Below are 26,452 nucleotides of genomic sequence, written 5' to 3' on the forward strand. Positions count from 1 at the left end.
CTCTGTACACTTGTCTATTGGGATGTACTTATCAAACGGCCACCAATCAGTATTAGCCAACTTTTGTGAAAAAGTATGTGATCACTATTGCTGAATATTATCTTTCAATGCCAATCACAAACGTTGATCCCCTCAGGCTGCCATTGTATCTGTTTTTAGTCCCCCGGCTGACAAGCAGCTATTAGATAAGTGTGTGTCTCCATACACAGTATGGAGCCGCTCCCCTACGCTAAAATTAATCATCTCCATTACGGAAAATAAAGAGCATTTCATAGTATCTTAAGCATCATTATCAAGTAATAATATCACTGGAGAAGGCTAAACATGTTACACACCGATAGCAAACCAGGAGCAGGCATGCTAACAGCTAAGCTAGCTTTAAACAACACAAGAAACAAGTGCTTAGTAAACTTTACGATGTGTAGATACAACCGCATTACAGCAGAATGTAAGCAGCTATTAACAGGAAATTAACAAGTAAATGTATAAGAGAGAGACCGTAACAACAACTCGTTAGTAGTAGTAGTCAGTACACGACATGTAAGAGGAGGGCGGATCGATCCATACATTGGTGTAGAGACCACGGTTAGTATCAGTATCAATACTAGACTGATTAGGTTGATATTTTGATTGTCTCAAAATTATTTTGTTGTTGTTTTTGTTAATGTTTTCAAACTCAGGGAACAATTTCCTGGACACAGGACTTTTAGTAAAAAACCCAATATTTAAATGACTTTGTTTTGCTCAAACAATATAATTTAATGTAACAGAATAAGGAAATAGTTTAAATATTGTGCTGATATTGGCAAATTATTAATAGAACTCACCATAAATAAATTAAAAAATTACAGTTAATGTAATCAATCGGTATCGGCAACTTAAAACTCTGCTTGGAACATACCTACTTGTCTGTATAAGAATATTACCAAAATAGTGTGGATGGTAGCAGTAATGTTATTGAAAAGATCCATCCATCCATTTTCTACCACTTATCCCTTTTGGGGTCGCTGGAGCCTATCTCAGCTACAATCGGGCGGAAGGCGGGGTACACCCTGGACAAGTCGCCACCTCATCGTAGGGCCAACACAGATAGACAGACAACAATCACACTCACATTCACACACTCGGGCCAATTTAGTGTTGCCAATCAACCTATCCCCAGGTGCATGTCTTTGGAGGTGGGAGGAAGCCGGAGTACCCGGAGGGAACCCACGCAGTCACGGGGAGAACATGCAAACTCCACACAGAAAGATCCCGAGCCCGGGATTGAACCCAGGACTACTCAGGAACTTCGTATTGTGAGGCAGACGCACTAACCCCTCTGCCACCGTGATGCCCTTATTGAAAAGATGCACAATTAAAATCTAAGACATCACATACACTAGATTAATATACTGTACCAATTTCATCCTTCCTCATTTCTTTCAGTTTGTCAACAGTGAGCTTCTTCTCCTCCAGTCGGTTGAGTACAACATGGCTCAAGTTGGGGAATTGCCGAAGAGGGTGGGCGAAGCCCCAAAGTCTCTTATCAATGACTTTACTGAGTGTGAGCAGTCGGTAAGTCATGGCCGGCCAGTGCTTTCTCAGGGCAATCTCAAACAATGCCCTGACAATTCGAGCAGCATTCTGAAAAGGAGACAATCGTCAGAAACTAAATGACCAATTACAAATAAAGAATTACACTAAACCATCCAATACACTTGAACTAATCTGGGACAGAAGTCGGTCTATTGGGGTTTATGGTAATTCATCATTTGGTATAAGAGGACAGGCGGTAAAACTGCATGATGATATACCGCTTAAACTTGCTAGGTACTGATGTATTGGGTCAGCAGTGATATAAGTTTAAATATCATCTGATGCTAAATTAATGACTAATGGCTGTGATATCTGTCTGAATGGGTTCAAAGTGATTCACAGCTTTTACTGATTTACGGATGTTATAATATGAAATAAATCCAGACATGCTTCCACTTTATTTGAGAAGTAACCTTAAACAATTTTACAAAATGTTTTCCAAATTCTCCTGCAGTTTGGAGAAGCATTATGTTTACTTTGTGTTGGTATGATTACGTTTCCGACTAAAGGGAAATGATACAATGCTAGAGATAACTACTATATAGAATAAGACTAGCCAACAAATGTTCCATAAGAACCTAGTTGTCTATCAATAGGAATTGACATAGAGCATATATATTTTCAATAATTGATCCTTAAATTAAGTAATTAATTTATTTTTTGTAACCACTTATTGGGTTCACATAGGCCTATCCCGGCTGACAATAAATGAAAGGTGGGATACACATTGGACAAGTTAATGACGGCAATAACAGATACAATATTATACCTTCTTAGAAATGTATGTCTTATTCTTACCTGTGCCACATATGAAAGGTCTGAGATGAGGGAGAAACTGTCCACATCTCCTCGACTTATGTACGTCTGCAGCAGAATGTTGACTTTGCCATAGCCATTTTCCACACCGCCTGCTGCGGGCAGCTCACAGTAGTTACACAGCATTTGTTCCAGCTCCTCCATCTCTTCATCGCGAACCTGCAAGAACATTCACTTATATAAGAATAGAGAACCAAACTTTGTACGGTTGATACAGTAGATCATATCACTTACTAATTTTACGGCAAATGTTAATGTAGATAAACACATGATCTGCCATTTCAAATCAATTCTCTGTCTACCTCAAAATGCAAATGGAGTCTTGGTATAGAAGTACCTTATTTTAAGAGTGTGTGTTAAGTCACTGCATTAATTACAGGCATCAACAAATAACTTAGTTGTACGGGGTTTACAGGATGGGGCCTATACAAAGTTTTAGTAATTTAGTGACTTTAGGCCCAATTCCAAATAACTTTTGAATCCGGAATGGTTCCAAGTCCGGTTTGGGGTTGTCAGTCATTTTGTGTACAGGATAAAGAAAAAAAGATCATCATGCTCCCAATTGGTTATAGGATGATCAATTGGGTTTACGTAGTGTGAGAAATGTGCTGGCTTCGACATATGTTGCACAGTTGAAATCAATCTGTGTTTTCCCAAGTTCTGACTCATTTTAACGCAGGCGATTGACTCTCAACAATTCTAATATCGTACAGTCAATACTGAGCTTTAGGTCAGAGGAGGATACGTTTACATGATAGCAACAGTGTAAAATGCAACTTTTTTTCTTTGCATTTTTTGGGGTTATTTTGAAATTACTTTTAGAACTGAGGCCCTTTTCTCACTGACCAACTTGTTTAAAATTGTGTGTGATATTTGCGAGTAACTCATATTAACTCTCGTGTACTGTATGAGACCTCTTTAGTTGACATTGTACCTTTTTCAAAAAGAACAGTGGATATCCATCCTTCCATTTTCTATACCATTTTTCATTACAGTCGTTGGGGAGCAGCAGCCTATCCCAGCTGACTTTGGATAAAAAGGTGAGGTACATATAGACAAATAACAATTCCGACCAATTTCGAGCGTCCAAATAACCCAACATTTTATTGGGATGAAGAAGCAAGCCAGAGTACCTGGAGAAAAGCTGATAAGCACAGGGAGCACATGCTATTTCAAACTGAGCTTTAAAAACATCCTAACCTCAAACACAGATGTGCTAACCATGCTGCTCTTTAGTTCCATTTTCTAACAGCGTTTTAGGGAGCTGGAGCACATCGAAATTGACTTCGGGAAAAAGGCGGCCTAGACCTTGGACAGGTTGTCAGTCAAACACAGGGCACATACAGACACAGACAACCAATCACACTCACATCATCACTGAGTGGAGACTGAACTCACACTGCCTCACAGAAGTCAAGCAAGTCAACCCCTAGATCCTCATTAGCCACGTGCACATGGACAACATTCTTTAATCTGATCATAATTCCGATTAGAATGTTACTGTGACCATGAAAAAATGATCTGATTATGACGTGCATTTTCATGCATCACACCTTAAATTGGAATACTTTACTTTGACATGTGCAGAACCTAACTTAAACAGAAAAGTGTGTTATTATTTGTGCTATGGCGCTATCTTTTGGACGAAAACGCTCACTGCAGGTGCTGAAGAAACAGTAGACTTCCAACTGTTATCAAACATGGCTTTCTGCATTTCCGATGTTACCACGGTATTTACTTACCATTTTCTCCTTCTGTTCACTACTTTTGTTTTACCTCTCTTTTTGAAATGTAGCTGTTGTGCTTTTTATTTTGTGATTCTGTACGATGACTGGATCCCTTCTTTTATTGTTACATTGACATATGACACTCCATACTATACTTTGGTTTTTGCTAGTCTCATTTTAAAGCAACAAACTCAACAATACTACTAATACTACTTCTGTACATGTTGAATTGGGGGAGACAGCAGCAAGACAATCGATTAATTTCGAAACTATTTAATTTAGTCCCCGCTTCGCCACCAAAGTACAGATATCAAAGACATGCGCAGTAAGGATAATTTTAACCCAATTGTTTTCATGTGCTCCAATGACTTTTGGCATAAATCACCCGTCTCGATCCCAATAAAATTTTGATCCGAACGTGTGTGATCGGGTCAGAATATTCTGAATGGCGTGTTTACATAAAGCGTTTTTATTGAAATTCAATTAAATGTGTCCGTGTGCACATAGATAGTGACTAATTGTACATATTAATATTAGAACATTTTTGAAAAGCCTCAGTAGTCTTACCTTTAACTGCTCAAACTCCTCAGCCTTGGACACAATACTGAGGATGTCTGCTTCTGTTCGCTGAGAGTTGAAATGTTCATTGAAAGTCTGAAAGATGAAGGGACAAGATATATAAGTGGTTAATGAGAAAAAACATTAAATATGGTGCATAATAACTGAACTAGTATGAATAATGTTAAGACACAAAACAGTCACATTGCTATAAAAGAATATGATTAAATTGTTTTTGAAAAGATGTGTGTTCTGTACTATTGTTTAAGAATTTTATTGAGTGGTAAAACGCAAATCCAATTCTTCTATCCTATCAAATTCATATTTTAATTACATTTTTATCATCCTGAACTTCCGATCAACATTTTCAGCCTCAGATCCCAGCTGATACTTTGACAATAAATTATAGAACTGAAAATGTTTTATAACAAGTACCGTACCTAAAGTAAACACAATAACATATTTATATAAAGAGTATCTTATAAAATTTAGAATTTTCTAGTATTGTTGTAAATTAGATGTATTAAGTTTGTATTAAATGCTGCATACAATTTTGTTTTATTTTACAAAATAAAGTGTCTAATGCAAAAAAACTACTGTTCATATGATAAATAAATGATAAATGGGTTGTACTTGTATAGCGCTTTTCTACCTTCAAGGTACCGTACTCAAAGCCCTTTGACACTACTTCCACATTTACCCATTCACACACACATTCACACACTGATGGAGGGAGCTGCCATGCAAGGCGCTAACCAGCACCCATCAGGAGCAAGGGTGAAGTGTCTTGCTCAGGACACAACGGACATGACAAGGTTGGTACTAGGTGGGGATTGAACCAGGGACCCTTGGGTCGCGCACGGCCATACTTCCACTGCGCCACGCCGTCCCTTATAATTTGGGTTTGACTCTCAAAGACTCCTTGAGTTTGTAAACAATAACAAAACCACCAAAAAATATATTTTTAATAATAAGAACAAAAAAAAATCAATCTAATCATTTCAGTATCATTTATACAATATTACCATACTAACATTTTGTGTCGTCCTGCTCGGTGTGTGTGACAAGCTTAACTATTCATTTTCCTCTAGTCCTCCAGTGATAATACTTGGAAGAAAGATAGTTTATTTTTGGCCATGGTGCTGAAGATTAGTATTTTACAAGCATTACAGTATCTTTGGCTGTGTGGGTAAACAACGCGTTCAAGACACGCAGCCTGCTGGAATTCAAGCACGGACTTCCTTTATGTGTATGACAACGAATTATGAAATGTAATTGTGTTGAGTGTGCATCCCTTTTGAAGGACACTTTCATGTGAGTACAATCGTTTAGCCATGTAAAAACTGGAACACAGCTGCGGTAAAGATCGGCACTCATCAGCAGATTGATATCACCTAAAAAAGGCAAATATTGGCCCTGATCCGATCCTGAGAGCTTGAACTGAACATCTGAGGCTATCGTAGACATCTGATGAATAATTGTTCTATTTCCATTCTTATTCATTTACCTCTATAGTGTTGTATTTGATGTAAAAATGACTGGATGTCCTCCCCAAGTCTGTGGAGGCAAAGTAGCCGGTGCGCTCATCAAAGCGAATCATCCTGGCTTTGTCCAGCTTCCGGCCTGACTCTATCATCAGCTCCTTTCTGTACAGCTCTAAACCGGGATCCATCTGAAAAACAAAAAAAGGTGTATTAGACACGAGGGCTGTGAATCTTTGGTCACCACACGATTCAATTCGATTGCTGGAGGTCACGATTTAGCTCAGTGGCCTTGTGGTTAGAGTGTCCGTCCTGAGATCGGTAGGTTGTGAGTTCAAACCCCGGCTGAGTCATACCAAAGACTATAAAAATGGGAGACATTACCTCCCTGCTTGGCACTCAGCATCAAGGGTTGGAATTGGGGGTTAAATCACCAAAATTATTCCCGAGTGCGGTCACCGCTGCTGCTCACTACTCCCCTCACCTCCCAGAGGGTGGAACAAGGGGATGGGTCAAACGCAGAGAGTAGTTTCACCACACCTAGTGTGGTGAAACTACTCAATGGTACTTTAACTTTTTTGTAGACACAAGGGCTTTGGTCACCACACGATTCGATTCTATTGCTGGGGGTCCCGATTTAATTCAGAATGGATTCCTGATTCAAAACTATTCTCGATTAAAAAAACAATACTTTTTCAATAACATTTGGTGCCAATTCTATGATTACCGGTAACTACATTCCTCCATAAAATAGAAGACCAACTCTGTTCAATTTTTATATAACTTAAAAAATGTTTTTGTTTAAAAGGGGAACATTATTACCAGACCTATGTAAGCGTCAATATATACCTTGATGCTGCAGAAAAAAGACCATATATTTTTTTAACCGATTTCCGAACTCTAAATGGGTGAATTTTGGCGAATTAAACGCCTTTCTATTATTCGCTCTCGGAGTGATGACGTTGTGACGTCACATCGGGAAGCAATCCGCCATTTTCTCAAACACATTACAATCACCGAGTCAAATCAGCTCTGTTATTTTCCGTTTTTTCGACTGTTTTCCGTACCTTGGAGACATCATGCCTCGTCGGCGTGTTGTCGGAGGGTGTAACAACACGAACAGGGACGGATTCAAGTTGCACCAGTGGCCCAAAGATGCGAAAGTGGCAAGAAATTGGACGTTTGTTCCGCATACTTTACCGACGAAAGCTATGCGACGACAGAGATGGCAAGAATGTGTGGATATCCTGCGACACTCAAAGCAGATGCATTTCCAACTGGACTGGACAGATCAGCTTTCAGGAAAAGAGAGCGGATGAGGGTATGTCTACAGAATATATTAATTGATGAAAACTGGGCTGTCTGCACTCTCAAAGTGCATGTTGTTGCCAAATGTATTTCATATGCTGTAAACCTAGTTCATAGTTGTTAGTTTCCTTTAATGCCAAACAAACTCATACCAATCGTTGGTGAGAAGGCGATCGCCGAATTCGTCCTCGCTTTCTCCCGTGTCGCTGGCTGTCGTGTCGTTTTCGTCGGTTTCGCTTGCATACGGTTCAAACCGATATGGCTCAATAGCTTCAGTTTCTTCTTCAATTTCGTTTTCGCTACCTGCCTCCACACTACAACCATCCGTTTCAATACATGCGTAATCTGTTGAATCGCTTAAGCCGGCTGAAATCCGAGTCTGAATCCGAGCTAATGTCGCTATAGCTTGCTGTTCTATGCGCCATGTTTGTTTGTATTGGCATCACTGTGTGACGTCACAGGAAAATGGACGGGTGTATATAACAATGGTTAAAATCAGGCACTTTGAAGCTTTTTTTAGGGATATTGGGTGATGGGTAAAATTTTGAAAAAAACTTCGAAAAATAAAATAAGCCACTGGGAACTGATTTTTAATGGTTTTAACCCTTCTGAAATTGTGATAATGTTCCCCTTTAATAACACTACCGAAGCAGCTAAAAAAGTCAAATACAAATGAGGCAACAAGAGAAGTGCTTTTCCTTTCTAAAGTAAATATGTACAGCAAATACGGACATTTACATGAACAATATGAATTGCCTGAGTGGCTAGAGAAGACAAATAAAAATACAAATATATCAATTCATGATTTTATTTTAATCGATTAAAAAAAAGTTACAAATAAGAATGGCGATTCATGCGGAAATCTTTTTCTTTTTTTTTTTGACACCCCTGTTAGACAATAAATACAATCTATGAAACTATTATCAATACAAATGTTGCGAAAACATAGAATGAGTATTAATTGTTCTCCTGAAATATATAGGTAACTTAAAACGGTCAGAATTGAGCGAGATCACAAACCTGGAGGGCCTTGTAGTTGATACCATATGCCAGCGGATTGGCCCTCATGCGCACATAGAGGTAGGTGTAATTGAGCCACTTTACCCCCTCATCCACATTGGTGACTGTCCCCAAAGCAACCTATAGCATCAAAGAGGAAAAACAGATGAAAGGAGTCACTTTAATCACTGGTCTCTGTCACCATCTAATGGGCACTAGAAGCAGCAACATGAAGAGAGGTCTATACGGCACTCACAGTATTTATTGCTGTGTATTTTATGCACATTTATATTTGTTTAAAAAAAATAATTACATTTTGTGTTGAAACCTTTCATCAAAATCATAAAAAAGTATTTTTTCCCCCACTTAATACAGTATAATGAGATGAATAAACTGAATTTTAGATTTCCTTTTAATTTACAAAATAGAAAAACTCATTGGAAATCATTAAAACACGCATATCTGCAAGGCTGTGACAATAAAAACTCATATAATAATAATAATAATAAACTCAGGTCCTTCAATTTTGGGGCGCTCGGTTTATATACACTGAATGTTGATTGGTCATTTTATTATGATTCAACTTTTGAATATAAACTTTGATCAGTGCAACCAAAACAGCAAAAATGACTTACAAATGTTTCCTAAATTCAGTATTGCATTAATTCAACCAAACCAAACTGAAAATGGTGCTTTTACAAACTACAAGACATTTCAAGACTGACCTCAGCATTAAGGTTATCAGCCAGGCTGTCAAGAAACTGACTTTCAATGGGGTTCTGCTGGGTTAGCAGAGTAAGGTAATGGCTGAGCTTCTCATGGGTGGTAATGATGGTGCCCTCTCCATACTTGTCGAACTGTGGACGTCCTGCACGGCCGAAGATCTGCATCACATCTAAAATGCCCAGGTCCACCAAGGCACCACGCTTGGCATCATAAATTTGTGTGCCCTGGTACCACAGAAGACAGGAATAAGTACAGACACAGAATCTCACAAGAGTGAGTACACACACACACACACACACGCACACACACACACACACACACACAAATAAGTGTGTGTGTATACAGGCATACATATTTATACATACACAGTATATCTTCAAGGGACAATATTACAGAACGTAAACTTAGATATACTTTCGAGTAGTCAGTGTACAACATGAACATCACTATACATTTTCTATCAGCTAAAAACAACAATCAAACAGCCAACATTTTCTAAATAGCTTGTAACAAAATCAAGTAGCAAGATAATAGCAGCATCATGGTCTGAAGCGGCATGAGTGCTGTGCTGCCACCATTAGAAAGCTGCGGTTCCTTCGTTCATTGAGGGAACCAACTTTATCAGTAAGTTATTTTTGCATATTATTTCATGTCAGGCAGATTTAAATCCTCAACACACAATTCTTCAAGACGTTTTACAGACTGCCAACGCTGACAACTGTTATTGTAGCGGTAGTTTACAGCTGTGTAAAACTATATTGCACCATACTTACAGTAGTTTGCTTAGTTAGGGGTGTTTTCTCATTTTGGCTACGAAAAAAGGGCTAACCTCAATTTTCAGAATGATGAAGACGGTTTAGGGAAGGGGTGTCAAACTCATTTTAGATCGGGGGCCACAAAGAGAAAAATCTACTCCCAAGCGGGCCGGACTGGTAAAATCACGGCATGATAACCTCAAAATAAAGACAACTTCAGATTGTTTTCTTTGTTTAAAAATAGAACAAGCACATTCTGAAAATGTACAAATCATAATGTTGTTGTTTTTTGTTTTTTTTCCACTTACATGTTGCGATTAATAGTATTCTATCTTTATTTGTCGTTATTTATACTTTCCTAATACATTATGTGATAATGTTCATCAGTCAACTCATTGGTGTTCTTTTTCAATCTATTAAGATAAAAAAATAATATCACAGTTAAATTACAGGATTGTGGCAGTTCGCTCCCTGTATAATCAGTGTCAGAGCTTGGTCCGCATTGCCGGCAGTAAGTCGGACACGTTTCCAGTGAGGGTTGGACTCCGCCAAGGCTGCCCTTTGTCACCGATTCTGTTCATAACCTTTATGGACAGAATTTCTAGGCGCAGTCAGGGCGTTGAGGGTATCTGGTTTGGTGGCTGCAGGATTAGGTCTCTGCTATTTGCAGATGATGTGGTCCTGATGGCTTCCTCCGGCCAAGATCTTCAGCTCTCACTGGATCGGTTCGCAGCCGAGTGTGAAGCGACTGGGATGGGAATCAGCACCTCCAAGTCCGAGTCCATGGTTCTCGCCCGGAAAAGGGTGGAGTGCCATCTCCGGGTTGGGGAGGAGATCTTGCCCCAAGTGGAGGAGTTCAAGTACCTCGGAGTCTTGTTCACGAGTGGGGGAAGAGTGGATCGTGAGATCGACAGGCGGATCGGTGCGGCGTCTTCAGTAATGCGGACACTGTATCGATCCGTTGTAGTGAAGAAGGAGCTGAGCCGGAAGGCAAAGCTCTCGATTTACCGGTCGATCTACGTTCCCATCCTCACCTATGGTCATGAGCTTTGGGTCATGACCGAAAGGACAAGATCACGGGTACAAGCGGCCAAAATGAGTTCCCTCCGCCGAGTGGCGGGGCTCTCCCTTAGAGATAGGGTGAGAAGCTCTGTCATTCGGGGGGAGCTCAAAGTAAAGCCGCTGCTCCTCCACATCGAGAGGAGCCAGATGAGGTGGTTCGGGCATCTGGTCAGGATGCCACCCGAACGCCTCCCTAGGAAGGTGTTTCGGGCACGTCCGACCGGTAGGAGGCCACGGGGAAGACCCAGGACACGCTGGGAAGACTATCTCTCCCGGCTGGCCTGGGAACGCCTCGGGATCCCCTGGGAGGAGCTGGACGAAGTGGCTGGGGAGAGGGAAGTCTGGGCTTCCCTGCTTAAGCTGCTGCCCCCGCGACCCGACCTCGGATAAGCGGAAGAAGATGGATGGATGGATGGAAATTACAGGATGTTATTTATGTAATTTGCTCATTTTCCTCGACTCATGTACTAACATCATGTGGTTTATTTATTTTTTTAACATATGTAGCATAATCGACAAAGATACAAAGAATTGCTATTGCGACATCTAGTGGACACATTTAGAACAGCTGTTTCTTTCATTCAAAAATTTCGGCTCATTTTTATACTTAGCAAACTCATCCCGCGGGCCGGATAAAACCTGTTCGCCGGCCTGATCCGGCCTGCGGGCTTTACATTTGACACCCCTGGTTTAGGGTCTGTGTACCTAGTAGATATGCGCGGTTTGCGGGCACAACCGCGGAATTCGCGGATCGGGCGGATGAAATAAAAAAAAATTAGATTTTATCCGCGGGTCGGGTCGGGTCGGGTCGGGCGGTTGAAATAAAAAAAAATTAGATTTTAAATAGATTCAGGCGGGTGGCAGTTAAACCAATTCGGAAATATATATACATAGTTAAATGTTGTTACCCACATACGAAAAACGAGCAGGCACCTGCTGCATATGCCACAACAGAAGAAAAAAAAAAAAAGAGATGGACACTTTTACGGAGCGGAGAAGGGACGCCTCGCCGGGGTCCGGGACCGAGGCCCCTTCCTCCGAGAGGGCCCCACCGGGAGCCGTAGCTGAGGCGATCCGCGAGAAGGGCCCGACGCACGTCCAGGGTCACCACCGCACCGACACCCCGCCTCGTCCGCCTTCGCCGCGGCCAGCGTCACGCGCAGCAGGTAAGCAGCTTACCTGCCCGCCACCCCCGTGGCCGGGGGCTCGTAACAGGGGTCACTCCGCGCACTCCGCCCGCGCAGCTTACCTGCCCGCCACCCCTGTTGCCGGGGGCGCGTAACAGGGGTCACTCCGCGCGCAGTGCGCTCACGAAAGGGGTGGGGCTCACCCTGGTTGATATAGGTGCGCTCAGCGCGGCTCCCATATGATTGCGCACTGGTGTGCGTCTGGGTCGTGACAGCGTGGCACGCGAATGTCTGTGCTGCATTGGATCAGTCTCCTTTCTTTAACAGGCAAAAGCTTTATAACCTCACTAATGCCTTGCATCGTCTATATTAGATATATAACAACGGGCGGGTGCGGGCGGGTGCGGTTCTGATCAAATGTTAGGTCGGGTGGATGGCGGATGGTTGACGACTTTCTGATGCGGTTGCGGATGAAATAATTGCCTATCCGCGCATCTCTAGTACCTAGTAAAGCGGCAAAAAGGGAATCCCAGAAAACTAAAATAGTCAAATAGAAACACACCTTGATGATAACAGCATGGGCTGGCAGGTTGACTCCCCAGGCCAGAGTGGCAGTACAGACCAACACTTTGAGGTACCCTCTGGAGAACATGCTTTCCATTAAGTTGCGGTCAGGTCGCAACATGCCTGCATGGTGGATCCCAAAACCTTCCGGAAACATCTCCTTCATTTGCTTGTTCCTGGAGCGCTGGATCTAAATGTTGTGACAAAAGATTATGATTATCATACATCAGGAACCCTTATGTGCAACAATAATATAATAACAATTCTGTATGTTTTTTTTCCTCTATGAAAGAAATTAAACGTTGTTTTTTTTTGCACATCACAAATGACATAATATTTAAGAAGAAAACTCACATTTGTTAAATCGTTATTTAGAAATCTATTTGCAAACTTTATAACTCAACAAATCAACAAAACCAAAACTATTAAAATCGCTATCATTACATAAACTATATTCTTAATTAGCCATCTGAAATGTTGTGCATTTTGAAAATATATGCAATTTACAATTGGTTTGAGTTTTCTATATTTATACAGAATCCTCTACTAAAAAAGCCCTCCCATGTGCACACACACAAACATGTACACACAAATTGAAATGCAGCTTCGATTGACAGCAAGGTTGTGACCTGGTTGTGTTCGATTGAAGGACTCATTAGAGGGCTTTATCTCACTCGGTGGGCGTATAAATGGAGGTCAAAGCCAACCAGGCCTCTGCACAGAAAGGCGGGCCAGCAGCTGTTTTCCTTGCACACACCAGATGAGAGTTTGTGGAATATAAACAAAGGTCTATTTCGGTTTAAACACATGCTGGTGTTCTTGCTCTGCTCTTGTGGTTCATTTGGTCAAACCTGATCTTCTAAACACTAGTGCACACCAGCGCAGCAATGAGTCTCGGGACAAGTGAACTTTGGTTAACTTGATGAACACATTGTTTCCATCCGCTTGTTTTGGGTGAGTACTGCATAGACATGTGCAAAAAGCCACTCCATAAATAAAATGTTATAAACTTGAAGTGAAAAAAATGTCACACTGTAAAATAATGAATGTATTTAACGTGGTATTTATATGAACTTTACTATGAATTGCTCACAAGTCTACTTGCAATCACCATATAAGTATCAAACCTTTGTACTCGAATATAAATGTTTTGAATTTTTTCCACATTTTCACAAAACTTTCACTTTATTTTTGAAAACCAAATGTAAAAAAACATTTACACATATCCCATTGTTGACAGTTTACAGATTGGGATGTTTCGATCAGGGTTTTATGCTGCCGATTCCGATCAGTCATGAGCAAAATTGGCCTATAGTACTTTTGTAGATACTGACACCTATGTAATTGGCCTGAGGTCTGTATCGTTTTCATTGGCACTAAGCAACTTTGAGGAGGGTGGCAGGAACCCTGCCAAACAAAAAACTACAAATGTGCTGACTTGCTTCACGACATATGTCACTCCCCCTTTTCCCATTTGTTACAAAGACGGAAGTCGATGCGACTGCAACCATGGCTGAAGATGCAAAACAACAAAAAAAAAGAAAAGTTTAGTCTTGGGGGCTACCCGGATAAAAAGACAGTCAAGGATCAACATTGGCCCGGCTTTCACTCCCTGGCATGAGCTCAAAGACGAGGACAGATTTTCGATTGATGCTGCCTTGGCTCTGTTCCTACTGGACAAGTAAATACCTTTCGATGCTCAAATCAAAATGATAATGGTGATTGTAGCTATCGGAAATTTGCGTGGTTGCAATAAGTAGCCACCGGCTAATTATTGTGCAGTTCCACATTGACACGACCAGTCAAGCAACAAACTCAAAAGTACTGTACAACAAAAAAACAATGCAATGACTTCCAACTGCAAACACAAAGTTACAGTAAAATTTGTAGGTTCCCACTAGGGATGTCCCGATCCGATATTTGGATGGGATCGGCCGCCGATATTTGCAAAAAAATGCGTATCGGCAAGGCATGGGAAAATGCCGATCCAGATTAAAAAAAACTCCGGTCCGTGTTTTCCAACGCACCGATTTAAATAATATATTCCACTTTTCTGCTGCTCACTAATATCCGTTCCGCATTTTCCAGCACACCTTCAACACATTCACAGGTCTGTGGATTCTCACGCAAGACACGCAGTTGCTTTTAGCTGCTGGCATTACACGACAGGCTCTTCTCACTCTTTCCTGTCTGTCTTTCTCACGACAGCAAGCACACCTTCTTACACACGTCACATACTGTCACATCATACGTCACATACGTATACGTCCTCACGGAGCAGAGAGGTAGCAGCATGCTAACGTTAGCTGTGATGCTAGCGCAGCCGGGCTAGCAAACTTCCCTCTAAGGTGCGCGCCTGTGCAATTGCGCACTGCAAATCTATGCCACGCACAAAATCAAATAAAAAAATAAGCGCATTACAATTTTCGACACACGGACGCGCCAGAGAAAACAGTTTTCGTCATCATTGTTCAAATATTGTAACGTCTGTCGAGACGCTTATCTCTATTCGGTGCCACACGCCCACACCATCAAAATGCCGAGGCAAACATTTCCAGATCAACACCCTATGAAAAAATTTGTGATTTTTTTAGTTGTGATTTCCTTCTCTGCATGAAAGTTTAAAAGTAGTATATATTAATGCAGTATGAAGAAGAATGTTTTAATGTAGACACATAGAATCATCATACTGCTGTGATTATATGCATCAAGTGTTCATTCAAGGCTAAGGCAAAATATCCAGATATATATCGTGTATCGCGATATGGCCTTAAAATATGGCAATATTTAAAAAAGACCATATCGCCCAGCCCTAGTTCAATGATGCCATTTCTGTTTGTCATGTATAATTTTGTCTATTTTGTGTTTATCCTTGAATAAACAGGTCAGTTTCTTGTTACCAACCATTGTGTATTATTCAAACTCCCCCAATTCCGCTGGCTAGTTGTTATCAAGAGTACTAAAACCCTTTTCAACATGATTCTGACAACTAAGTAGGCTAAATAACTTTAAACTTTAATACATGCTCGGATAGGCCAGTATCGGTATCGGTATCGGATCGGAAGTGCAAAAACAATATCGGTATCGGATCGGAAGTGCAAAAACATGGATCGGGACATCCCTAGTTCCCACTGTGGAAAGATCAGTCATACTGAATTATTGTGGTATTAACGTGTTAGTTTGTATGTACATGACAGTAGTTTCTGACGATTTGCGACGCTATGTGCTAGTTCTCATGGGAAATGTGATCTTCCTTCAGGCAAAACACTACCGCTTGGGTCCACTGGTGCTGCAAAAATTAACCAAGGCTGAAAGTTTTTTGATTGGGGCTTTAACAAGTATATTTAATATTTTTGGTCACTGTGACATTACACAAAGTTTGAATAGTAACACTGTGTTTGAATATAGATATAAATGTAGATGTTTTGGCATACCATTAGATGGAGCCCCCATACCACAAGTACCACAGTTTGAGAATCCCTAATCTACAGTAGTAGTTATTTAAATTATTTGGTTTTCACCCTCAATTTTTCACCCTTATTTGCTGAATTTGTACACAAAAACTAAAACGAACAAAAATATTGATTTAATCACTCTAGTATTGATCATATACTGATACTACTCTTATTATCGAAACTAGTGATGTATGGATCTATCCGCTCTCCCTTTACGTGCATACCAATAGACACTGGTGCTCCTTGATTGTGTTATATTATTATCTCGCTAGACCAAGGGTACTCAAAGTGGGACTCGCGGGGGAAGGCCAAAGGGTGGCTTCCCAAATTGAATACATGTTCAGACTGACTTCATTCAAGCTCACAAAATCCTTCTAAGTGATAAACATACCTTTGTGTTTTCTTCTGCTTTACTCTTACTCTGTATGGAACATGTTTAGCCATGTTCTCCTATCTTCCAGTGATAATGTTACCTGTACAAAGTCCATCCATTTTCTACCGCTTATTCCCTTCGGGGTTGCGGGGGGCGCTGGAGCCTATCTCAGCAACAATCGGGCGGAAGGCGGGGTATACCCTGGACAAGTCGCCACCTCATCGCAGGGCCAACACAGATAGATAGACAACATTCACACTCACATTCACACACTAGGGCCAATTTAGTGTTGTCATAAACAAATTAGAATGGTATGGCATTAGAGGATTGGTCTTGAAGAAGCTACTTAATCAACAGGAATCAATATGTGAAGTCAAGTAAACACACTTCTACAACGCTAAATACATCTTCCGGCATACCCCAGGGCTCAATACTGGAAACTAGAACTGGAACTGGAAAATTGTTCAATCTTTATATGAATGACATTTGTAAAGTTACAAAAGACCTAACTTTGGTATTATTTGCAGATGACACAACTGCATCAGTGCTCAGGGAGTATGGGGTATCGGACTGTCTGATTGTGGCAGTCCGCTCCCTGTATGCTCAGTGCCAGAGCTTGGTCCACATTGCCGGCAGTAAGTCGGACACGTTTCCAGTGAGGGTTGGACTCCGCCAAGGCTGCCCTTTGTCATCGATTCTGTTCATAACTTTTATGGACAGAATTTCTAGGCGCAGTCAAGGCGTTGAGGAGATCTGGTTTGGTGGCTGCAGGATTAGGTCTCTGCTTTTTGCAGATGATGTGGTCCTGATGGCTTCATCTGGCCAGGATCTTCAGCTCTCGCTGGATCGGTTCGCAGCCGAGTCTGAAGCGACTGGGATGAGAATCAGCACCTCCAAGTCCGAGTCCATGGTTCTCGCCCGGAAAAGGGTGGAGTGCCATCTCCGGGTTGGGGAGGAGATCTTGCCCCAAGTGGAGGAGTTCAAGTACCTCGGAGTCTTGTTCACGAGTGAGGGAAGAGTGGATCGTGAGATCGACAGGCGGATCGGTGCGGCGTCTTCAGTAATGCGGACGCTGTATCGATCCGTTGTAGTGAAGAAGGAGCTGAGCCGGAAGGCAAAGCTCTCAATTTACCGGTCGATCTACGTTCCCATCCTCACCTATGGTCATGAGCTTTGGGTTATGACCGAAAGGACAAGATCACGGGTATAAGAGGCCGAAATGAGTTTCCTCCGCCGGGTGGCGGGGCTCTCCCTTAGAGATAGGGTGAGAAGCTATGCCATCCGGGAGGAGCTCAAAGTAAAGCCGCTGCTCCTCCACATCGAGAGGAGCCAGATGAAGTGGTTCGGGCATCTGGTCAGGATGCCACCCGAACGCCTCCCTAGGGAGGTGTTTAGGGCACGTCCGACCGGTAGGAGGCCGCGGGGAAGACCCAGGACACGTTGGGAAGACTATGTCTCCCGGCTGGCCTGGGAACGCCTCGGGGTCCCACTGGAAGAGCTGGACGAAGTGGCTGGGGAGAGGGAAGTCTGGGCTTCCCTGCTTAGGCTGCTGCCCCCGCGACCCGACCTCGGATAAGCGGAAGAAGATGGATGGATGGATGGACATAGTGCAGTTGTACCTCGGTTTTCGTACTCTCCAAATTGTTGTCCCACGCCACTCCTACACAGAATGGAGTGCCCATACTAAGGCCTTGTTTACACTGCAGGTCAATTCAGATTTTGTTGCCCATATGTGAACTGTATCAGATTTTTTTCATGACAATGTGCAATTCCAAAATGTTCAACTCCGACCCAGACCTCTTTCGTACGTGCATGTAAATCCGATAATGTTTGAAATGCGGTGTGAACGCTCCAGTCGCATTCATCTGGCGAGAACGTCATCAAAAAGCAATAAGCGTAATGATTCTTCGCCAAAAGAGAACATTGCAAAATAAATAGTTGACAAATTTGTAGAAAAAGGCAAAAATAATGTTTAGGGAACTAAGGTCAATGTTTCACCACTCATGTCTCTGACTACTCGCCCACACGCTCTTCGGAGCAGACATTGAAAAATATGTCCCGCAAACTGCGGGACTCAAAATGCTTGCTGTCTTCTTTGAACAAAATCCTTGAAACTGCCACAAATGCGCCACGACTGAGACATATTAGGTTTGGAGCCATGTTTACTTCTGCAGACACTGCAGCACTTGTGACGGTCAGATTGTGTTCACATCTTTTTGTAATGTCAACAATTACATGAAAAGATCGGATTTGACAGAAAAAGTGGACATCCTAACCTGCAGTGTGAACGTAGTCAAAGAATTCCACGGTTTTTAGCAGTACAGCTGCTAAATCAGCCACAATGGGGCTAAAGAAGGTAAGAATGGCAGGACTTTGATAAAGAAGTTGAGAAACATTATTTAATTCAAGAAAGACCTCATTAAGGTGGCTTCCGCTCAGCTCTCCTTACTCTTCTCCTTTTCCAATCATCGCAGTCTTCGCCTATTAAAGTTGATAATAAAAGTATAAGTTATTTTATTTTATGACTTTTATTTATTTGTATGTAGCCGTATTTTCCGCACTATTAGCCGCACCTAAAAACCACAAATTTACTCAAAAGCTGACAGTGCGGCTTATAACCCGGTGCGCTTTATATATGGATTAATATTAAGATTCATTTTCATAAAGTTTAGGTCTCGCAACTACGGTAAACAGCCGCCATCTTTTTTCCCCGTAGAAGAGGAAGTGCTTCTTCTTCTACGGTAAGCAACCGCCAAGGTAAGCACCCGCCCCCATAGAAGAAGAAGCGCGCGGGTATTACGTTTCATTTCCTTTGTGTGTTTACATCTGTAAAGACCACAAAATGGCTCCTACTAAGCGACATACTGTGGTTCTAGCTTGCCATGCTAATGGCCAGAAACTTCCACCCATGGTGATATTCAAAAGGAAGACCTTGCCAAAAGAGAACTTTCCAGCCGGCGTCATCATAAAAGCTAACTCGAAGGGATGGATGGATGAAGAAAAGATGAGCGAGTGGTTAAGGGAAGTTTACGCGAAGAGGCCGGGTGGCTTTTTTCACGCAGCTCCGTCCATGTTGATATACGACTCCATGCGCGCCCACATCACAGATGGTGTCAAAAAACAAGTGAAGCACACAAATACAACACTCGCCGTCATTCCGGGTGGATTAACCAAAGAACTCCAACCGCTCGATATTGGTGTCAACAAGGCATTTAAAGCATGACTGCGAACGGCGTGGGAACAATGGATGACCGAAGGCGAACACACATTCACTAAGACAGGGAGACAGCGCCGGACGACATACGCCAACATCTGCCAGTGGATCGTAAATGCCTGGGCGGATATTTCGGTCTCAACTGTGGTCCAAGCTTTCCGGAAGGCAGGATTCACGGAACTGCTGGAAAAACAACAGCGACACTGACTCTGATGACTTCGACGAGACGGAGCCGGCCATTTTGGATCCCGTATTCGCCCAACTTTTTAATTCGGACACCGTAGGAGAAGAATTCGAGGGATTTATGAATGAAGAATAACTTCAGAAAGTGAGTGTTATGTTTATTTTGTGTGTTGTGACATTAACGTTCGAGCAACATTAAGTTATTGCTATTGCTCTGCACTATTTTGAATTTTACTATGTTTGTGATTGCACATTTGCACATTACCGTACATTTTGGGAGTGAACAGAGTTGTTAGAACGCTGGTTTTTAATATATTATTAAAGTTTAACTGACCTATCTGACTGTTTTTTTGACATTCCCTGTAGCGCAGTTAGATGCGGCTTATAACACGGGGCGGCTTATAGGTGGACAAAGTTTTGAAATATGCCGTTCAGTGAAGGCGCGGCTTATAACACGGGGCGGCTTATGGTGCGGAAAATACGGTATGTGTGTAACATGTTTTTTGCATGTAAAACTACAATCTAAAATGTGTTTTCTTGATCAATTTTAATTTGTATCTTAGTTATGGTCAACAATGTGTTTGTGCGTGACTAAAATAAGAGGATAACTGTTAAAAACATATGCACATTGACTAAGACGATGACAAAATTTACTGACATTTTAGTGAAAAACTAAAAACGAGATCAAAATGTTGACAGAAACTAAATTCAATCATATCTAATTTCATTTTGTAGATAAATAGGGATATGTTTGAAATAAATCCAATCACAGCGCATGGGAGATTGGCTGATAGTGAGTTACAGCGGAGAGCCAATCAGATGCTTTTCTTTGTGAGATAAGGAAGTTGGATTTATCACTGCCAAAACAAATCTGCACGCATTTAACAAGTCCCACATCGTAATATGTGTACACCTGGGAGAAAGAAGAGGACTAAAGACGACTAAATCCACTGGGAATATAGCTGACGACAATGTTGTGAAACTTAGTCGACTAAAACTAATTCAATTTAGATTACTTGAATATGACTGACTCTAAACGGCATTTTCGTCAAAAGACTATGACTAAAACTAAATTAAAAACTGCTGTCAAAGTTACCACTGGAGACAGATTAATTGGAATATTTCTTCTGGGAAAATTGCTTTGAGTTTCATCTGGCTTTTTGAACAGATTACCACATCATATATTCAAGGTAAAATGATAACAGCAGGCAATTGGTGTGTGTTAATTATATATATATATATACTCTCAATTGTTAAATCACAAATAACAATTTGCATCATGGTTTATACACAGAAGATTCAACAGAACTCATTTAAAATCCCCATTGTGTCTGAATAAACAAGCGAGTTGTGCACAGGTGGTGGGAGTCTTTCAGACATGCTTGTGCAACAAAGGCATGTGAGGTGGGGAAGGTAGGTAATTGAAATGCTGTGGCAGACGCTTTGCTTTGATGTGTCAGTGTACGTTTCCAACTTGATTCTAGCCTCTAATCTATGGTGAGTCAGCGTGGACGTCTGCTGCACCATGGCTACATCTGAGATGGCAGTGACCTAAGCTCCTGATCAGATCCTATTAGGCCCTGCCACTTGCTGATGCTTCTGCTGCTGAGCTCACTCTGTCCACAGATAACTAGCTGCCAGCTCTGGTCTTTGTTGATCCTGCTTGCGAATGTGCAGAGAATTTTAGCTAACATTTGATGTTTGTTTACTATTTTATTTACTAATTAAAAATATTTATATTTCTACATAAAATATACAGGTAAAAGCCAGTAAATTAGAATATTTCGAAAAACTTGATTTATTTCAGTAATTGCATTCAAAAGGTGTAACATGTACATTATATTTATTCATTGCACACAGACTGATGCATTCAAATGTTTATTTCATTTAATTTTGATGATTTGAAGTGGCAACAAATGAAAATCCAAAATTCCGTGTGTCACAAAATTAGAATATTACTTAAGGCTAATACAAAAAAGGGATTTTTAGAAATGTTGGCCAACTGAAAAGTATGAAAATGAAAAATATGAGCATGTACAATACTCAATACTTGGTTGGAGCTCCTTTTGCCTCAATTACTGCGTTAATGCGATGGTTTGGGTTGGTTTGGTTTGCATTTCCTTTGGAAATCGAGGTCCCAGAGTCTGGAGGAAGACAGGAGAGGCACAAGATCCACGTTGCCTGAAGTCTAGTGTAAAGTTTCCACCATCAGTGATGGTTTGGGGTGCCATGTCATCTGCTGGTGTCGGTCCACTCTGTTTCCTGAGATCCAGGGTCAACGCAGCCGTCTACCAGCAAGTTTTAGAGCACTTCATGCTTCCTGCTGCTGACCTGCTCTATGGAGATGGAGATTTCAAGTTCCAACAGGACTTGGCGCCTGCACACAGCGCAAAATCTACCCGTGCCTGGTTTACGGACCATGGTATTTCTGTTCTAAATTGGCCCGCCAACTCCCCTGACCTTAGCCCCATAGAAAATCTGTGGGGTATTGTGAAAATGGAGATGCAGAATGCCAGACCCAAAAACGCAGAAGAGTTGAAGGCCACTATCAGAGCAACCTGGGCTCTCATAACACCTGAGCAGTGCCAGAAACTCATCGACTCCATGCCACGCCGCATTAACGCAGTAATTGAGGCAAAAGGAGCTCCAACCAAGTATTGAGTATTGTACATGCTCATATTTTTCATTTTCATACTTTTCAGTTGGCCAACATTTCTAAAAATCCCTTTTTTGTATTAGCCTTAAGTAATATTCTAATTTTGTGACACACGGAATTTTGGATTTTCATTTGTTGCCACTTCAAATCATCAAAATTAAATGAAATAAACATTTGAATGCATCAGTCTGTGTGCAATGAATAAATATAATGTACAAGTTACACCTTTTGAATGCAATTACTGAAATAAATCAAGTTTTTCAAAATATTCTAATTTACTGGCTTTTACCTGTATTTGAACATTTGTGACTCAAGTATACTTTGCACACAAAGAAGTAGCCTTTTATAAAATTGAAAGCATCAGTATTTTGGACTGGGGACCGTCAACTTCAAAGCTGAGATTTGGAAAGTGTAAAATCACACCTAACTGTGGCAAATGATATAGCTTTTTAGTAAGGACTGGACTTTATGATGGCTTCTCCTTTACTGTATCACTTCCAATGCGACCGTGAGAGCACCTAAGCTGTTCATTTGTAATGTTAAAACAGTTGACGGTTGAGATAATTTAGAGACCCTTCATTGTTATAATGTTTGAGGCCCAGTGTAGCTGGTTGTTAAAGCATAATAGACAAGAGAGTGTGGGAGGATTCATTTTTACTCTCACCCACACTTATTTATGTTAGCGCTCAAATAGTGATATTAAATTGCTAAAATCACAGAGCATTCACAAACATTTATGCGTCAAAACCCACTGCCACCTCTTTGTGGCGTATCTTTGTCAGTACGTGTGTGGGTATGTGTTGCGGATATGATTTCCCTGACATTTCAGCAGGTAAAAATAGTATATTGGATTTGCGTATTTAACCAAGCACAAAAGACAGAGCTTTTGTTTGGAAAATAGCAGTTTTATCATGCAACAAATCACAAATACGAGCCACAACCAGGTTGTTATCTACTTGGCAGCTATTGGTGCAATGATACATTTGACACTGTGTGCATGCTAAGAAAACCAGGCAACATGTATGTACCATTAGGGATGGGTACCATCCACATTTGAATCCATACGGTACAAAATACCGGTATTCTTGGAATCGATACCAGTACTCAACGGTACAAATTGTCTGTACTACTGTGTGTGTTTATGCGTTAATAAATATTAATTTGTTTAAAAATACAATCCCCCTTTTTATTTAACATTTAACAGTGAGCTCATAATGATAACTGTGCTGTTCAGTTGCTATATATTTTGATTTCTGACACTTCTGAGTCTCATTTGTAAGTATTACCGTATTTTTCGGACTATAAGTCGCAGTTTTTTTCATAGTTTGGCCGGGCTCCAGTGCGATGTATATATGTTTTTTTCCTTCTTTATTATGCATTTTCGGCAGGTGCGACTTATACTCTGGTGCGACTTATACTCCGAAAAATACGGTACATAGTACACTTTGCATGCAGTTGCAATTTCAAGATGTTAGATTCGCAACTCGGGGAGTGGCCTTTGCCATTAAGCTTAATCTAGTCTTTTGTTGCACCGTAATAAGTGTTTAAACTGTAACTATTGTATTCATTACACACTAGCTGTTTGATTTTAACGTACATCTGAGTTGAATATTTTATTACGAAATTTGGAGGTGTTGAAATCGCCGGGTAAAATCGCAAATGCCAATCAGTAGCATGTCTATGGTAAATGCAATTTAAATTAGCATTGAGCTAGTGCATTTTGAAAAGTGGAACCTTAGTATACTAGTGTTTTCTATCAGGCATACTTACCTTGTTGACATTGAAAATAGTAACAATACTTAAAGGCAGTCTGACTGAGTTCGCTCTGCTTGATTGATTGATTGAGACTTTTATTAGTAGATTGCACAGAACAGCACATATTGCGTACAATTAAACCACTAAATGGTAACACTCTAATACGTTTTTTCAACTTGTTTAAGTCGGGGTCCACGTTAATCAATTCATGGTAAAAGAGTGTTGCTTACGTGCTTGTTTGCCTGCCAAGTGCTTCAGACAGCCGAGTCTGCAACTGGATGTAGAGTACGCACAAGAAAGGTACAGAAATATGGCAGTTTGCTTTTATGTGAATCGATACCCAGTCATACCGCATGATTTGGTCGGTGCATATATAAGTACCAAATCCGATAACCATCCCTATGTACCATGCATAATTTTTTGACCTTGGTAAAGTTGAGGTGTATCAAGAATAAACTGAATGTGGAAATGTGCGGTGCCTCATGCCAACTTCATGGCTGCCGTACGCATATTTCTACATGCTGTGGATAATTTGGCGACACACAGAGGTGATGATGTTTAAATAAAGACATGTCAAACAATTACTCCTCAGAATGACTGATGTACACATCAGAAAGATTAACAAATGCAACACCCAATGTGAAATTAAACAAAGTGATATAAAAGCATAGGCAAAGTAGTGCAAAAAAAACCAAACACTCAATTATCAGCATATTCGCCAGGTATAATAAATACCTAGGCAGCTGAACAGGTCAACATTAAAGTGCAATTTGAAGTAACAGCCGGTTTTCCTAATGTAATCAGAGCGATCGAATGCACACATGTTGCTTGTCATCTTTTGACGAATATGTATATGTCAACAGGAAATATTTTCATTTGATCAACGTACAAATCATAAGTGATGCTCAAATGCCATGAATCAATATTATACCAATGTGGCTGCAGCTGATTCAACACATGATTCTTACATTCAAAGTAACCGCATAGTCGGGAACAGAATGCATGGTGACATTGTGCGCAATTTGTGGCTTCTTAGTGAATACATTTATTTATGTAATTGTCCAAATCCTAATCCGCGTGATGCACATTAAGCATTTGTGCCCCCTAATTTTACATCCCATCTTTACAGCATCATTACAAGACAGTGGTTAAAATTAGTGACTTGCTGTTTTTTTCTGGTTAAACTACATCTTAAGATCTTTCAAACAAGCCCGATTGTTTCTGTGTGCATAATATACTGATGTTAAAAACTAGGAATGTCCGATAATATCGGATTGCCGATATTATCGGCCGATAAATGCTTTAAAGTGTAATATCGGAAATTATTAGTATCGGTTTCAAAATTATCGGTATCGGTTTCAAAAAGTAAAATTTATGACTTTTTAAAACGCCGCTGTGTACATGGACGTAGGGAGAAGTACAGAGCACCAATAAACATTAAAGACACTTCCTTTGCGTGCCTGCCCAGTCACATAATATATATGGCTTTTCACACACACAAGTGAATGCAAGACATACTTGGTCAACAGCCATACAGGTCACACTGAGGGTGGCCGTATAAACAACTTTAACACTGTTACAAATATGCGCCACACTGTGAACCCACACCAAACAAGAATGACAAACACATTTCGGGAGAACATCCGCACCGTAACACAACATAAACACAACAGAACAAATACCCAGAACCCCTTGCAGCACTAACTCTTCCGGGACGCTACAATATACACCCCCCGCCCCCACCACCTCAACCCCGCCCCCCCAACCTCCTCATGCTCTGTCCCAAATTCCAAGCTGCTGTTTTGAGGCATGTTAAAAAAAATAATGCACTTTGTGACTTCAATAATAAATATGGCAGTGCATTTTTTTCCCATAATTTGAGTTGATTTATTTTGGAAAACCTTGTTACATTGTTTAATGCATCCAGCGGGGCATCACAACAAAATTAGGCATAATAATGTGTTAATTCCACGACTGTATATGTCGGTATCGGTTGATATCGGAATCGGTAATTAAGAGTTGGACAATATCGGATATCGGCAAAAAAGCCATTATCGGACATCTCTATTAAAAACCAGTGCGTAAAGTGTATAATATTTTTTCTCCGTGCATGCA

At 41.0% G+C, this 26,452-nt stretch overlaps 1 protein-coding gene across 1 annotated transcript in view; it reads right to left on the reverse strand.

The window, feature by feature from the left end:
• The window catches only part of ascc3 (activating signal cointegrator 1 complex subunit 3), a 124,107-nt gene that overhangs the window by 42,790 nt on the left and 54,865 nt on the right, over positions 1-26,452 (reverse strand). The window contains exons 15-21 of the mRNA XM_072912956.1: positions 12,700-12,891; positions 9,193-9,417; positions 8,489-8,608; positions 6,187-6,351; positions 4,689-4,775; positions 2,377-2,553; positions 1,401-1,626 (exon numbers count right to left, since the gene is read on the reverse strand). Of these exons, the coding sequence (XP_072769057.1) occupies positions 1,401-1,626; positions 2,377-2,553; positions 4,689-4,775; positions 6,187-6,351; positions 8,489-8,608; positions 9,193-9,417; positions 12,700-12,891 (1,192 nt within the window). The remainder of the gene's footprint in view (positions 1-1,400; positions 1,627-2,376; positions 2,554-4,688; positions 4,776-6,186; positions 6,352-8,488; positions 8,609-9,192; positions 9,418-12,699; positions 12,892-26,452) is intronic.

The sequence above is a fragment of the Nerophis lumbriciformis genome, linkage group LG04 (assembly GCF_033978685.3).
Source record: "Nerophis lumbriciformis linkage group LG04, RoL_Nlum_v2.1, whole genome shotgun sequence".
Taxonomy (NCBI): domain Eukaryota; kingdom Metazoa; phylum Chordata; class Actinopteri; order Syngnathiformes; family Syngnathidae; genus Nerophis; species Nerophis lumbriciformis.